General features: G+C 37.5%; 1 protein-coding gene across 1 annotated transcript in view; it reads left to right on the top strand.

The window, feature by feature from the left end:
- LOC126092584 (ADP-ribosylation factor-like protein 13B) overlaps nucleotides 1-16,533 on the top strand; it is a 214,958-nt gene that overhangs the window by 60,076 nt on the left and 138,349 nt on the right. Inside the window, exon 4 of the mRNA XM_049908275.1 lies at nucleotides 299-414. Coding sequence (XP_049764232.1) covers nucleotides 299-414 — 116 coding nt within the window. The remainder of the gene's footprint in view (nucleotides 1-298; nucleotides 415-16,533) is intronic.

The raw sequence follows: 16,533 nt of genomic DNA, 5'->3' as shown, positions 1-16,533 counted from the left end.
ATCATTGGAGCCATTTATACACAAAACATTTTTTCTTATATTGTACATATTGCAGTTATTTTACGGGACCTGTTCTAATACAGTTGTTTTCAGGGAACCGGATAAAATGAATGAATTAATTAAAAGAAGTAATTTTTGAGATTATCTTCAAAGAAAATATCACCAATTATTATATTTAAAAATGAACTTTCATGAAGAAGTGTTAATCCTTGGGTGAAATTACATATTTAACATTTTCACAACTTTTTATATTCTGTAAATGTGTATATTTCAATTAAACAGTTGTTTACATTTACAGGCTCATGGTGTGATATTTGTTGTTGATGCAAGTGATATTGCAAGACTTGAAGAATGTAAATTAGCATTTGAAGGTCTCCTTTCCCATGAAAAGTTGACGGGGAAACCTGTTTTACTGTAAGTGTTACACATTAACGAAAACATATTTTTTTCAGGTCATTAGTTTAGTTTAGTTTTGTTAACTGCATGTTCCATGGATCATAAATGTGACTTCTTGGTATGATGTGAAATGAGTCAATTTTATAATTGTATTACATCTTCTCAGTGAGAAATGTGGCAACATTATTGTCTTAAGCTAGTTTTCTTCAGTGATTTATAATTAACTAATTCAGTCTCTCTCTCTCTACCACACACACACACACACACACACACACACACACACACACACACACACACACTATTTTTATGGATGAATACCTCTCATGCCACACAAAGGCCGAATGATGTGTAGGGCAAGTCATTTCCCCTTCTAGTGCTATATTCATGAATGTTATTGTTGTTCTTTTAGTGTGGTTGATTGTTGACAACAGACTTCATAAGGGAGTAGAAGTAACATGAGGCTCTTGTCTGCATGCCCAAATGTTTAAAGAATTGTCTACAAGAGGCTTTAGAAAGGTCATCACATTTTTATTCTTATTCACATGTCTGTGTGATGAACATTTTTTTCCCTTGATGTGTGATTTCGGTCTTCCCTGTTGTGCAATTATTTTGAAATTCAGCCAGGTGGCATCATCCAAATGCTGTTACATTTTGGTAAACTCTCTTGTCGGTGTCTTCAGGTAGTCCTGTTGGGCACCATCTTACATACCCCCTCCTGTCCCTCTTTCTGTCAATTTTGAGGCCTTGGTGCCTGGGTGCAGGTCCACTGCCGATGTGGTGGGGATAGGGCCCTAGTGGTACCCAAGCAGTAGCCCTCAGTCTAAGTGCTGATGCCACAGAGCTCACATTACTATTGTAGTGTAAGCTCTTCTATGTGCTGTGGTCGCAGCTCTTCAGTTGGCATGGCAAAAATGGGTCTTCCCACGGACTGCCATTGTGTTTTGAGCGTGCTGAAGGCTGGCTCCCAGGCCATGCTTAGTTGGGAACCCTGTCTTTATGTATTAGTTATTGTGTTATCAGATCTCTGTAAGGGCAGTCTCAGAATCTGTTTGCCTGTTTTAAAAACTTAGAACAATCATAATTCACACATTTTTTGATACAGCACTCTGTGACAGATAAGTGACTTGGTTGGTCTTTTTCTATCTGGTGTCTGTAATCTATGCATCTTTTCTCCATGGTCCAGAATGTCTGGAATGTATACTTTTTGTTGCATAGGCATGGGATGTGGCAGACTCCTAATTTTCGGAGTTATAGGTTGACCTTAACAGACCTCAACAAATGGTGAATGAAATACACACTTCACATTATATTTCTGGATCCTCTCAATTTTTACTGATGTGTCACTCACACCTGGGATAAACAGACATTGTCACAACAGGTTTCTCTTCCCCCTGGATCTGGTGGTGGCTGTAACCATTCTTCCAGAAATTGCATGGTTGTACTGCATTTCTGCAGCAAAACTGTCTTACTCAGAAATTCCACGAGCTTTTTGACTAGTGTATTGCAGATGCCTTCTCATAAGGCAGCATGGCAGCTGGCGGCATAGAAGTATAAATTTGTTTGTGTTAATTTTCTGCACACACTGTATCTTAGTGTGCATCTGGTCTTTGCTTGACTGACACATCCAGGAACATAAGTTGATTGTTTTCTTCAGTCTCCATCATGAATATGATATTTTGGCTCAGTGAATTCACATGATTCAAAAAGTCTTGTAGGTGCTGTTGTATTCATGTCCAGATGATGAACATATAATCCCTGTTTCTGAAGAATCAGGATGGTTCACGGAGTGCTGAGTTAAGGGCTTTTTCTTCAAAACATATTGGCTACGATTGGTAATAGTGGGCAACCCATTGCCACTATGTTGGTCTGTTCATAGTAATTACTGTCAGACAGGAATGAGGTGGACATGAGAATGAATTCAAAAAAGTTTTTGTCATTGACAACCTCAAGTTCTCTCCTACAAGATTAAGTCAGTGTTAATCAAACAATGGAAAATCCCGGATGGAATTTAACAATATTATGAGAAGTAAAGTTGCTACTCACCATATATTGTAGATGCTGAGTCGCAGATAGGCACAACAAAAATACCCTCACCATTAAAGGTTTCGGCCATTGGCCTTCATCAACAATAGACACACACACACACACACACACACACACACACACACACACACACAACTGGAATAATTAATGTCATTTTTTCTTCTGGTATTGTAATTACATACATTACTGTTCTTTTTTACAGTAGGTGGTTATTGATGGTGTGTTAGGGTATTTTTAATTTTTTAATTTTTGATAGGATTTATTTTCTGTACCATTAGCTAGTTTTCAAACCTTTGCAGGCTCATCATCAGGTAAAGTTATAACAGGAACATTACCTGGACTATGTACAGGTCATGGTGCTGGCAGAAATAACAGAAATTGGTAATGAAAAGTTTATGAAATGAAAGAGTTGTGATAATGAAAAGTTTATGAATCAAAGGAGTTGTTATAACAACCTAAGGACATCACACACATCCATGCCCGAGGCAGGATTCGAACCTGCGACCGTAGCGGTCACGCAGTTCCAGACTGTAGCGCCTAGAACCGCACGGCCACACCAGCCAGCCATATGTGAATATAATCTACATTTTCATAAAAGAGAAAGGTTAGCCCTCAGTTTTAAAGAATTTAACACCAGATCTAATTTTGTGCTTAGTTTTAGGTCTGTAATTCATTTTCTAATTTATTTTGACTATTCCTAATTAGTATCTTTCAATGTAGGGTAAAATCAGTAATTGTTGACTTTTTAAAAAATATAAATTGTGTACTAATTATAAACACCTGGAAGACGAAATACTAATAATCTTAAAGTATCTATTTGGCTCTATTCAAAAACATGTTTGCAAAGCCAGCCCTTAATTAATTCCAAAGTAATTAACAGTTTTGTCAAAAGTATTGTTTGCATAACTATGTATGTTAATTTTATCATTTAAACAAATAATTTGGCGTAAACCTTGCAGTAGAAGAAACTGTTAAAAGGACAGAAGTTTCCGGTGTATTCAGATAATTTAATGAGTTAAGTTTTAATTGTAATTTCTGTAAATTTAACTTCAAACAATGTGTAGTTTCAGCACCTATTATAGTGAGGATATGTAAGGGACCAGTTTTTGGTCATGAGACAGTCAGTCCACAACCGAGCTTCTGATGAGAAACCTCTGTTGGTTAGAACAACAACAATGCTTCGACTTAACTGTGAGATACGTGTTACACAATTAGACTATGTGTTAAAATGGCGGTGTCTGCTCCATACGTACCTTTCTGTTCTTCAAGAACTGTGAGCCTTGTGGTTAGGTTTTTACTGCTCGTAGATGTTCAATAGTAAACTATTGTAGCAGTACGAGGAGGTTTGCCTGGAAACTATTAATGAGGCTTATCGAAAGTTAAACAACAGTGCACTGGCCATACAATTGGGGTTTGTGAACAGTGAAAGTAAAAGACAGTGAAACGCAACTGTGCAATTGTCAGCTACATTATTTAAAGTAGTTTGTGTTGTACTTCCACAACCCATTTTTCAGCCAGTATGTTGACACAAAGGAGAACAAATGAAGAAACAAAGTAGGCAAACTGCTAAAAACTCTTTCGTTTCATGCACTTTTCTTTACCACTCTTCCATTATCACAACTTCTGTTTTATAAACTTTTCATTACAGTAACTAAATTTCGGATATGCCCACCACCTCCATGGCCACAGTGTCTACCTGCATATGATCCAAATAATGTTCTTGTAAAACTATCCATCTGATTTATAAGCGTGCAGTGGTTTGAAAACTAGTTAATGGTACAGCAAATAAATGACATTAAAAATTTTAAAAAGTGACTGGTCGCATATTATATCTGAATAAACTTCTAGTTTAAATAACAGTTACAGTTCACCATATGCAGTGGATATAGTGAAATTTAGTGGGTTATTAACAACTAACTTCTTGAGGGAATAGATATGCTGTAAAGCAATGGTCAAAATGCCTAACTCTTTAAACATAACAATTAAATGATCAATTATTGACAAAATTATTTAATTAGATAGATAAAAAATATACTCACCAAGTAGCAGCAGAACACGCACATAAAAGACGGTTGTAATTGGCTAGCTTTCGGAGCCGTGTGTTCTGCCACCGCTTGGTGAGTAGATTTTTTTATCTATCTAATTAAGTAACTCCTTAAACAGATATCTACAAGATGAATTACAGATGAGCACCACATACTTTTCTTACAGAATATTTTTGAGCAATGAAAACTTTTTAAAGTTGAGCTACTCTAGAATATTATTTCATATGACAGTATTGAATGAAAATACCCAGAAGTGATATGTGATTTATTCATCTCATTATGTACAGTTTTGAAATCATTTGATTTGATGTACAGGAGACATGTCAAGGTTTGCAAAAGAAACTTTTTTCACTTTTTTAAGAGAAATACAAAAGATTACATAATATTTTACATTTCTAAGCTACAGCTACACATGTACATAAAATAATACATGTAATACAATCCATGTGTTCAGACTGTGAAGCTGTCCTCAGTGAATTCATCGACAGAATAATAACACTTTTCCACCAGAAGAGTAAAGAGCCATCTTTTCAGTGAACCAAGCTCCATCTTAAATATATTACTGCCTTTTATTTTATTGAAAATTTTTAACCCCATATACCCATATATACCGACTGGAAGTGCACCACAGAAATTAAAACAAGGATAGCAATGGCAAAAGAGGCGTTTTATAAGAAAAGGAGAATCTTCTGCAGCGGTCTGGACAGAGAACTCAGAAAGAGACTCATAAAATGTCTTGTATGGAGTGTTCTTCTATATGGCGCTAAAACATGGACTATGAGGAAAAAAGACAGAGAAAGGCTGGAGGCTTTTGAGATCTGGACATGGCGGAAGATGGAAAGAATAAGTTGGATGGACAGAGTAAAAAATGAAGAGGTACTGAGAAGAGTGGGAGAGAAAAGACAGTTACTAGATGTAATAAAGAGAAGAAAAAGAAATTGGATTGGGCATATATTAAGAAAGAATGACGGACTGATAAAAACAGTTTTAGAAGGTTATGTAGAAGGGAAAAGGAAACGAGGAAGGAAGAGATTCCAGATACTGAATGACATGATGGACGGTACAACATACAGCAGCCTTAAGAAGGAAGCAATGGATCGCAGAAAATGGAGAGGCAAAGGACCTGCTAATATAGCAGATAACTGATGATGATCATACTCTGGCGTTTGGGCATAAAGTTTTAAACGATGTGTAGGGAGTTTGAAGTTATCTCTGTGGCGAGTGCTGTAGTTGTGGTCAAAATGGAAAGTGTCTAGTGTATGCTGATTTGTATATAGGAACACCACCATATCATATATGTAAAGTGAGGGGATATATAGTATTTTTAAATTTTTTAACAGTGGCCGACAGGATTCCCGTTTTTTTGCAACACACGTTTCTAATTACTTTCTTCTGTAATACTAGGAGCCTAGTGACATTTGCTGCATTTCCCCAGAAGATTATGCCATGATGCCATAATGAATAACTGACTCAAAGTAGCAGTGATAAACTATCTTTCTGGTGTCCGTGTTTGTGGCACCTGACAAAATACACATTGCAAATACTAAGTTGTTCAGTTTATTTGCTAAGTAATCTATGTGTACCTTCCAATCTAAATTTTTGTCAAGATTTAGGCCTAAGAACTTCACGTGGTTTGCTTCTGTGATATCCTGATCATTGCAAGTTATCTTTATTTCTGTCCTTTCTATTGATTTAGCTTCAAATTGCATCATTTTGGTTTTAGTTACATTTAGTTTTAGTCCATTTTGATAGAACCAAGATTCGAGTTTTTCTAAAGTATTTTTGGCTTTTTCTGGAATATTTTCAGATACCTCATTTTCAATTAGAACTGATGTATCATCAGCAAATAAGACTGAATGAACATAAATAGCAAGTGGTAGGTCATTTACATAAAAAAGAAACAGATAGGGACCCAATATCGAAACTTGTGGGACTCCTAGGGGAACTGTTTCCCTGTCTGAGGAATAATTGGTTGCATTTGAAGTTAAAATTACTCTTTGTTTCCTACCTGACAGGTAAGAGCTAAACCATTTTAAAGCAGTGTCCCTGATTCCATACATCTGTAATTTGAGGAGTAGTAATGCATAGTTCACTGAATCGAAAGCTTTAGTTAGATCACAGAATATTCCTGTGACCTTTCAACCTTTATCTAATGTGGAGCATATTTTGTGGATAAACTCATTTATAGCATTCACAGTGCTTTTACCCTGTTGGAATCCGAACTGGTTTTTAAAAATTATATCATTTACAGTAAGAAATTTATTAATGTGTTTTGCTGCAATCTTTTCAAACACTTTAGAGAAGACCGGCAAGAGAGAGATAGGGCAGTAATTCCCCATATCTTCTGTCGATCCTTTCTTGAATAGAGGTTTGATCTCAGAATATTTCAATACATTTAGAAAGCATCACTGTTCAAAAGATTGATTTATAATAAGTGGTTGAGAAATAATATCGTACACACACTTGATTGCAGATGATGTTATTTGATCCCACCCATGTGAGGTTTTGTTTTTTAGAGACAATATTTCCTTTTTCACATCCCTTTGGGTGATTTTTTCAAATTGTTTAAGGGGGGCAGGACATCAAACGGGTCGACTTGGAGCAGGAGAGGCACCACAGGACATTTTAATTTCCACTGTGTATACTTTCACAAATAAATTCTTGCAACTATGTCAGCATGACCAGGAAGGATTCAAGATTCACATTCATAGCAATGAAAGTTCAAAAACATAACCAAATAAATTTTTTTTACAAGTGAAATTTGATAATTGTTTCACTTACTATTGGCTGCATTTGTTGCTATAGGTACACTTTTCTTCATAAGTAGGAGAGATTCTTCGATGAATTTTGCTCAGCATATAAACCATACTTACAGGTGTATGAAACTCTAGAATTTATTTAATTTATGGAAATATGAATGAGTTGTTACATTTTAAGCTTCATGTTTAGAAGAAATTCAAATTTTATAATTATTTATCTCAAGTTTTACCACAGATTTTAATAGATTTGGAAAATTCTAGAGTTTTGCATTAAGGAGTTTGTGTTTAACAAGCAGTACAAAATTCGTGGAAGAATCTCTCTTACTTATGAAGAAAAGTGTACCTATAGCAACAAATGAAGCCAATAGTAAGTGAAAAAATTATGAAATTTCACATGTAAAAAAAAAATTTATTTCTTTATGTTTTTGAGCTCTCACTGCTACGAGTGTGAATCCTGAATCCTTCCTGGTCATTCTGACAAAGTTTTATGAATTTATTTGTAAAAGTATAGACAGTGGAATTTAAAATATCCTGTGGTGTCTCTCCTGCTCCAAGTCGGCCCGTTTGATGTCCTACCTCCCTTAAAAGATGTGTTCTGGCTGTTTTCCAAATTTGTGATTCCTTGATACAATGTCATATCCACATCTGATCTTACTACATTTAGGAAGAATTCATTGAAACAACTTGACATCTGAACAGGGTTTACTATAATTTCATTTTCATGTCTAATTTTCAAAATCTCATGAATTTTTACTTTGGCTCCTAATTCAGACTGAACAAATGACCACACTGCTTTTGTCTTATTTCTGTGTTCTCATATGAATTTATTATTTGCCATTTTTTTAGCTGCCACTACAACTTTTGTAAATACAGCTTTATACTGTTTGACATAAGTAACAAAATCCGGATTTCTGTTTGATTTTAACGCATTGTGGAGCTCTCTCTTTCTGGCACTAGAAACTCTTATTCCTGTTGTAATCCATTTGAGTTTACCATTTACTTTCTTTTGTTTATATCTACGAGGAAATGATTCATTAAATACCTCTAAGAAACAATTTAAGAATTTGTCATAGTTTATTGAGCTTGAACTATTGTGGTCTACAGGGCAGCTTATTACACTTAATTTACTGCAGAATAAATCCATTTACTTTTACTGAGATCCCTTTTTATATACAATTCTGGAGGCTTTAGGTTATTTGCTTTTTGGAGCTCAATAAACAGAGCTGAGTGATCTGAAATACCCAAGTCTAAACTGTATTTGTGCTTATTTCCACTGTCAAATTTGTAGTTAGTAATAATATTATCATTGCAGGTCACTGATCTGCTGTTTTCCCTAGTGCCTTCAGAAAAATTTAGCTTGAAACCAGATTTCTGAATTAAGTCATGAAATTTTGTGGAATCATTGCTTTCAACTAAGACATGTAAGTTGAAGTCTGCTGCTATAACAACTTTTTTCTTACTTTCTTTCTGGAGTTTTTGTAGGAGGCATTCAAATTTGGCTAAAAACACTTTTGTTACCGCACCTCCAGGAATTCTGTAGATTGCTATAACCAGTGTGTTCAGGTCACTTAGTTCTACAGAGCAACTTTCAAACACACTCTCTTCATTTAAATAATTAAAACTATCTCTTACTGTATGACTTCCAGAAGAACTGACAAGAATTCAGGAGCCTCCATGAGATTTGCTTATTCTACAAAAGCTAGCAGCTACCTTAAAATTATTAATACTATTTAATACTTTTATACTATCTTCTGTTAACCAGTGTTCGTTTAGGCAGATTATTTTGATATTTACGGAGTCTGAAAGCAGAATTTTTAGTTTGTCGTTTTTTGAGTATTTACAATTTGGTAGTTCTGCTCCTAAGACATTTATATTCCAGTGCATCAACAGATCATTTTTGCTTTTGGTTATTTCATGTGCATCCTTTGTTTGGTCCCTAAACTTTTTATTTGCAGTTTGAGTTTTTTCTTTGTCACCCTTATCAGAATGAATTAGTTTACCTTGCTTCTTTGGATTTTACACACGTGTATGAACATTTTACTAAGGTTCACAGAGCCTAATCTATTCAAGTGCAGGCCATCTTTGCCCAGACACTGATAGTTTAAGAACTTGTTTGGGTCAATGAATACTGCACCGAGTCTGTTGCACTGTTTCCTAATGCCGGTATTTACCCTGTTGATGTAAGTATCACTTACCAATCTTCGGTGAATAATTCCACTAATTACCAGCCTAGATGTTGGGTATACAGTTTTTGCTGATCTAATCAGATTCCGTGTTTCATTCACGATTTCCTCCTCACTGTTACTGTGGATGGAGTTTGTGCCCACGTGGATTAAGACACCTCTGTAATCGTCGGTACTTAAAGTTTTGTTACCAGTTTTGCCCATGTTTCTTTCCATATACAATGCATTCTTAAAATGTTTGTTGAGTTGATGCGATCGGATTCCAGGTTGAACATCGATCTTGCAGTCCGGCACAATAATACTTTTTAATATAGAATCACCTATTAACAGAAAATTGTTTTTGTCAGCTTCTTTGTTCATTGCACTTTTATGGTTGTCCTTCTTATTATAGGAAACTGCTTTCCATTTATACTTATCACTTGTTTCGCTGACGGAGTTCTCTGTGGTATAATTCACCATAAGTTGTTAACTTACTGAGTTGTATCATCACCAGTTACTTGAATGTAACTGGAACAAGGAGAAGGACTGAGACTTAGACTTAGTTCCTCCAATGCTAGGTAGCATATCAGGTAACAAGTTGCATCCAGTGAACTCTATCACCTGCCATGTTTACAGCTTCCTGCCAGTTTATGTCTATGCACTGGAGACCGTTTGCGAATGTTCATTTCCAGCAGTTATAACGTCTTCCTGTACTTATTTATCCATCTGTTGGTTTCCTGAACAGTGCTGATTTTTGGGTTCTTCCATCTTTCATCTTATAACATCCCTCACAAGCTTCAGCCTTCTTTCAACAACAGTTTTGTGCAGGCTCCATAGACTACTTCTTCTCGGTGCTTCATCATTTGAAATTTGGTCACAATAGGTGATCTTCAAAATTCACCTCAAGCATCACTGAGGAAAAACATTGAGCTTGTGTGCCAATCTTTGTGACATTTTCCAGGTCTCACATGCCTATGTGGTCATTGCTAGTATGGTAGAGGAAGCGAAAGCTTTGTGGACATATTTACAGAGTCAAATTGCCACATGGAGCACATTCGTTGGAAGACTGCAGAAGCTTACCCAGTTCTGCTGGTGTCTGCATTTCCATCCCTGTTATTATAGATAAGGCTGCCGAGACATGGAAATTGGTCAACATCTTTTAGTATCTTCTGTAGCGTTACAGTTTGAGTAGACACATTTCAATTTTTTATGCACATTGTTTTTGTTTTATCACTATTTATTTTTAGCCCTACAGAACTGGCCATTCGATCCAGCTTGGTTGTTGTTAGTTGTAAACATTGTGGGGTTTCTGCAAAGAGGAAGGAATGGCAACAAAATCAATCTCATACAGATGAACCAAAATGCCAGTGACAAAATTTTAGAGTTTGTTGTTGTGTGTTTTATTTATTTATTTATTTATTTATTTTTTTTTTTTACGAGGGGCGTTTGAAAAGTCTGTGCAAAAATAAAAACTACTTACGTGTTTGGGGTAAACCTTTTTTTTATTTTTTGACATAGTCTCCTTTTAGACTTATACACTTCATCCAACGCTGTTTTGATTTGTTTATCCCTTCTGAATAATAGGAGTTTTCCGAGTCTGCAAAATAGCTATTAGTTGCTGCAATCACATCGTAGTTTGAATAGAATCTTGTCCTGCCAGCCATTTCTTCAAATTGGGGAACAAATCGTAGTCCAAGGGAGGCAAGTCTGGAGAGTAGGGTGGATGTTAAACGAGTTGGAATCCTATTTCTATTAATTTTGCGACCACAACTGCTGAGGTGTGTGGTGGTGCATTTTCGTGATGGAAGAGGACTTGTTGCTGTCCAATCGCCGGCATTTTTCTTGCAGCTCGGTTTTCAAACAGTCAAATAACGATGAATAATATGCACCTGTAATAGTTTTACCCTTTTCCAGATGGTCGATGAGGATTATCCCTTGCGAATCCCAAAAGACAGTCACCATAATCTTTCCGGCTGAAGGAATGGTCTTTGCCTTTTTTGGTGCAGATTCTCCCTTGGTGACCCATTGTTTAGATTGTTCTGTGGTCTCAGGAGTATAGTAATGTATCCATGTTTCATCCACAGTGACAAAACGATGCTTGAAGTTGTGCAGATTCTTCCTGAACAGTTCCAAACCATCCTTGCAACACTTCACACGATTCTGTTTTTTGTCAAGTGCGAGTAATCGCGGAACCCATCTTGTGGATAGCTTTCTCATGTCCAAATGTTTTTGCAAATTATTATGTACCCATTCATTCAAGATGCCCACAGCACTAGGAATCTCACGCACCTTAACTCTTCTGTCATGCATCACCATATCACGGATTTTATCAATGTTTTCTGGAGTTGTAACCTCCACAGGGTGTCCAGAATGTTCAGCATCACTTGTGCCCATATGGCCAATCCCAAAATTTTGAAACCACTTAAACTGTTCTAATTGAAGGTGCAGAGTCACCATATTGTTTATCAAGCTTCTCTTTAGTCTCCTGAGAGGTTTTGCCTTTCATAAAGTATGGTTTAATCACCACACGAAATTCTTTTTCGTCCATTTTTTGACAATAGCTCGACTTCCTTGATTCACACGAATGCCAAACACAAAGAAGTAGACCAATATGGCTGAAACTTGGTGTACGTTCTTTCCAAAATGCTACTAACTAAACTTGACCTCGATATGCACCAGTGGTGCCATCTCTCGGACTTTGCACGAACTTTTTAAATGCCCCTCGAATTGTGGTACAAGTGATCTGTTGTGTCTGGTCAGTCATTACAGAGTAATTGCATTTTGTTTGATTCCTTACCCATTTATTTTTGTATCTGATGTGCAGATGTCAATATCATATGCTGATTTGTTTGGTAGTTGTTCCATTCAGTCTCATGGCACTAGCTGTTGATAACAGTAATGCCCACTTTATTCTTTGCCCTCAGTCTTGCATTCAAAAGTGTTTAGTCCTGTCTTGGGCTTGTTTTTGTAGTAAGTGTTAGCTTTGCGTTAACAGTGATGTGTATCATTATGGATAGGTTTACTGATGAAGAGTGAACTGAAATGCGCTTAGTATATTGGTTGAAAGTATGCTATGGAAGAGTGGCACAATAACACTACGTTGGGATGTTTTGGTGTTCTGGAGGTATTTTTCTAGAAATAAGATAATTGGGCTATCAAACCACATAAATCATAATTGTATTGTTAATTCGTAAATAGACACAACAAAAAGACTTTCAAACAAGTAAGCTTTTGGCCAAAAAAGCCTTCTTCCAAATTAAACAAACACGTGCGCACACACACAAAAACACACACATACACACACACACACATACGCATGACATCTGATGTCGGTGACTGAGACAGTGGTCATGTGTGTATGACTTCTGTGTGTGTGTGTGTGTGTGTTTTGTCTTACTCAGCAGAAGGCCTTTTTGGCCAGAGGCATATGTGTTTGACAGTCTTTTTGTTGTGCCTATCTGCAACGCAATATCTCTGCTGTAAGGTGAGTAGCAGTGTATCCTTTTCATAATAATGCCATTATTCCACCCTGGGTTTTCCATTGTTTGTTAATTGTATTTTTACTTAGTAATGAGCCACCAGAGAGCACAGGTCTTTTATACAACTATACTCAGAAAGTATACCTGAACAAATTCCAAAATTTTGTTGTTAAATTCAGGTTCTCACCGTACAGCACATGTTTCTGAAATGAAAACAGTCACAGTACTACTCTCAGGTACAATATCATCTGGAATTTAAATCAGTGACACTATCACATGTAGGAGTTTTTTAAATGACAATTATTTCCTTCTGTCAGGCTATGCACCTATGTTGATAATCTGTGATGATACATAAATTTTGACAGGGTAGTAAGTATTAGCATGTATCATAAACTTTTTCTATTCATGTCTGGAACACGAAAATGTAACTGTCTTTCATCTCCATGATAGTATTTTAAGTTTATTGCTGTGCACACCATGTACTGCCTGTCCTGTGCATATCAATAGATGTGTGCACTTAGTAGTGTTGTGGGAACACAGGAGTAGCCAGTGATGTGTGCTTCATTTACTCCATGCAAGTGCAGCGGATGTTAGATATAAGTTTTTACTCTTCGACTATTAGTTCAGTTAGTTTTTCTTTTAAAAGTTGGAGAAATAAAGTATTTTGTGCAAAGCTGTATGTGGGTTTAATTTGTCGCCTATATAATTCGTGACCCCAGGAAAAATAAGGAAAGCTCTCGCAACTTAATACTGTGCAGCAATTTCACTAAAGATGGAAGAAGCTAACAAAATTCTGCAAGCAACAAACGATGAGATATGATGGCTGAAACAAGAGATTGGGCTTTTGGAGCTTGCAACGCCGAAGAATGATAGCAAAACAGAATCCATGAATTTGCAAACTCGGTAGTAGCAGCCACACTGTGAGCATGCTCACTTGCTGAAGATTTTTCATGCATGTAAGCACTTTTATCAACCATGCCATGGTTGCAGTTAAGAGTGCCTCCATTCAGCCTATGCCACCAGATGTGCAGTTTGTGATAATAGAGAATATCTTCAAGCAACAACGCATAACTGAAGACCACGAAAAATTCACTCTCACAGTTAGCAACCTGAATCAGAGGGCAACAGTGATAGTCTGTGATATGATTATACATCTGCTGCTCCAGCTGTCATATAACACACTTAAAATGACATTGATTGCTCGCTGCAAGAAATTACCTGAACAGTGACTTTCCCGGGTGATGTATCAGGAGGAATGCTGGGACAGAAGTCCATCTGAATTTTGGAGATATTTACTCACTATATTCGACGCAAGCATGATATCCATTGAATCGCTACTGCACAGCTTCCTCATGAAGTTCAACTGATGGTTGCATACGAATGACAGTCTTTCAACAAGTAACTGCAAATTGCTGACAGAGCTTTCGCTACTTTACAGTCGACGCTCACAGTGTTTGCAGCGACGTCAACTGCCACCTCTGCAACAGAAGCCAATGATGACTCATTGGAATGGTTAAAAGAATCGAAGTTAAGCTGTGCAGCCGCAGGTTACAGACAAAAACCAGGCATTGCTCAGGGGATCAGGAAACTGCAAGACAAAATGGAAGATATGGCTATTTGACTACATGACTTGGAGCTCCAGATGTTCACCAGGTCTACCAGTAACAAGAAGAAGCCACACTCCAAACAGGACCAAGCTCACACCGACAATTTTTGCTGGTATCACAGATGATTCAGGCCACAAGCTGTGAGATGCACAGAACCTTGTGGATACAAAAATGGTGAGGTCAGCCCACACTAGGTGCCACGGGCTGTGGCACTCATGAACAGCGCCATATACGAACGAGGAACCAAGTGACAGTTGCAGGCAGCAACATGCACAGTCAAGGTAAGGCACTTGAAGGCTTCCTGTAGGCTATACCTTAATGCCACTTTGCATCACCCTGGGAGTATAAGCTAACATTGCACAGATTGTAAGTGGTTGATAAACTCTCAGGCCTCAACTTCCTGATAGACATCGGCTCGGAAGTGAGTACCTTGCCAGCCCTGAGTTTTGTTGAAAAGGACTTGTGGGAGCCTTTAAAATTGATAGCAGTTAACAATTCAAGTATAAACACATACGGTTATAAAGAGCTCATGATTGATGTTGGTTTATCTACCTGTTAAAAGAGGAATTTTATAGTGGCAGATATTTTACAGCTGATCTTAGGTGCAGATTTCTTGTCTCATTTTGTAATCACCATGGACTTGGCAAATAACTCTCTTACTACCGGATCAAATAGGGGCATGGTAAAAGGTTTTTGGTGCAGTGTGGCAAAGGCTGTTTTAGGAGTAGTCGGTAGCTCAGCCCTGTGGTGACTACCACTGATTGATCACGAGAACAATCCCGGACAAGTATCCCATACCAAACATTCAAGAATTTACCTACACTCTAGCAGGTGCGAAAGTATTCTCAGTACTGGATTGTTGTAAGGCAAACAGTCAGATTCCTGTGGCTCTGGCTAACGTGGCAAAGATGGTGGTGATCACACCCTTTGGGCTATTTGAATTTCTGTTCATGCCATTCAGACTCAAAAATGTGACCAAATCCTGGCAAAGATTCATTAATGAAGGCTCCAGGGGTTACCTTTCTGTTATGCGTATCTGGATATTTTGGTATTCTCAGAGGGTATGCAATCACATGATAGACGTATTCAGGAGGTACGACAGAGGCTCAATATATATGGAGTAGTGTTAAATGAACACTAATATGTCATGGGCAAGAGTAAAAGAACTTTTCTCAGCTATATAGTCTCAGCTGCTGGTATACAGCCAGTACCGGAGAAGATCAACGTGTTGCGCAACCTACACAAACCTACAGACTACTAGCAACTTAGGCGTTATCTCAGTAAATTTTTACTGGCGTCATTTATCAATTACCGCTGAAACAGGGAAGGCATAAAAATGCATGGGCTGGCAAGAATACTACAGGAAAGTGAAAGCTACAATGGACACCAGAAATGACCAAAGCTTTTGGCGACTTACAAAGAAGCTTAGAGGAAGCAGTGTTACTCGCGCACCCTATACCTGCATCACCATTGAGTATTGTAGTAGACACCAGCCAGGTCGCAATTGGTGCAGCCTTTAAACAACAGGTCGCTGGACATTGGGAACCTCTTAGTTTCTTCTCAAAGAAGCTGCAACTCCAACAGACAAAATGGAGTGCATATGACAGAGAGTTGTTGGCAATATATGAAAGTGTCAAACATTTCTGCCTGTAGATTGAAACCAGGCCAGTAACAATTTTCACTGATTGTAAACCTATAGTGTCAGCTTTCAGCTACATCAGTGATAAGTGCTCGCCAAGGCAGTTCCAGCACATAGAGTTTATCAGTCAATTCACCATGGATATAAGGCACATCAGAGGTGCGGAGAATCTGGTTGCAGATTACTTTTCTCATGTTTGCGGTGTGACCAGCACAATAAACTATGAAGAACTCATGGCATCGCAGGAAGCATATCTGGATCGATCTATAGATGTTATTGACAGAGCACACAACACTTACAGCCGATACTCATGCCAGGAAGAAGGCTTTAGTTATGGTGCGATGTATCACGGCCGAAGCTGTGCCCATACATTCCACAACAATTTTGTAAGGCGGCGTTTGAC

Source organism: Schistocerca cancellata, chromosome 1 (genome assembly GCF_023864275.1).
Source record: "Schistocerca cancellata isolate TAMUIC-IGC-003103 chromosome 1, iqSchCanc2.1, whole genome shotgun sequence".
Taxonomy (NCBI): domain Eukaryota; kingdom Metazoa; phylum Arthropoda; class Insecta; order Orthoptera; family Acrididae; genus Schistocerca; species Schistocerca cancellata.
Note: the sequence above shows the minus strand (reverse complement) of the source record. Positions and strands in the feature narration are given on the sequence as shown.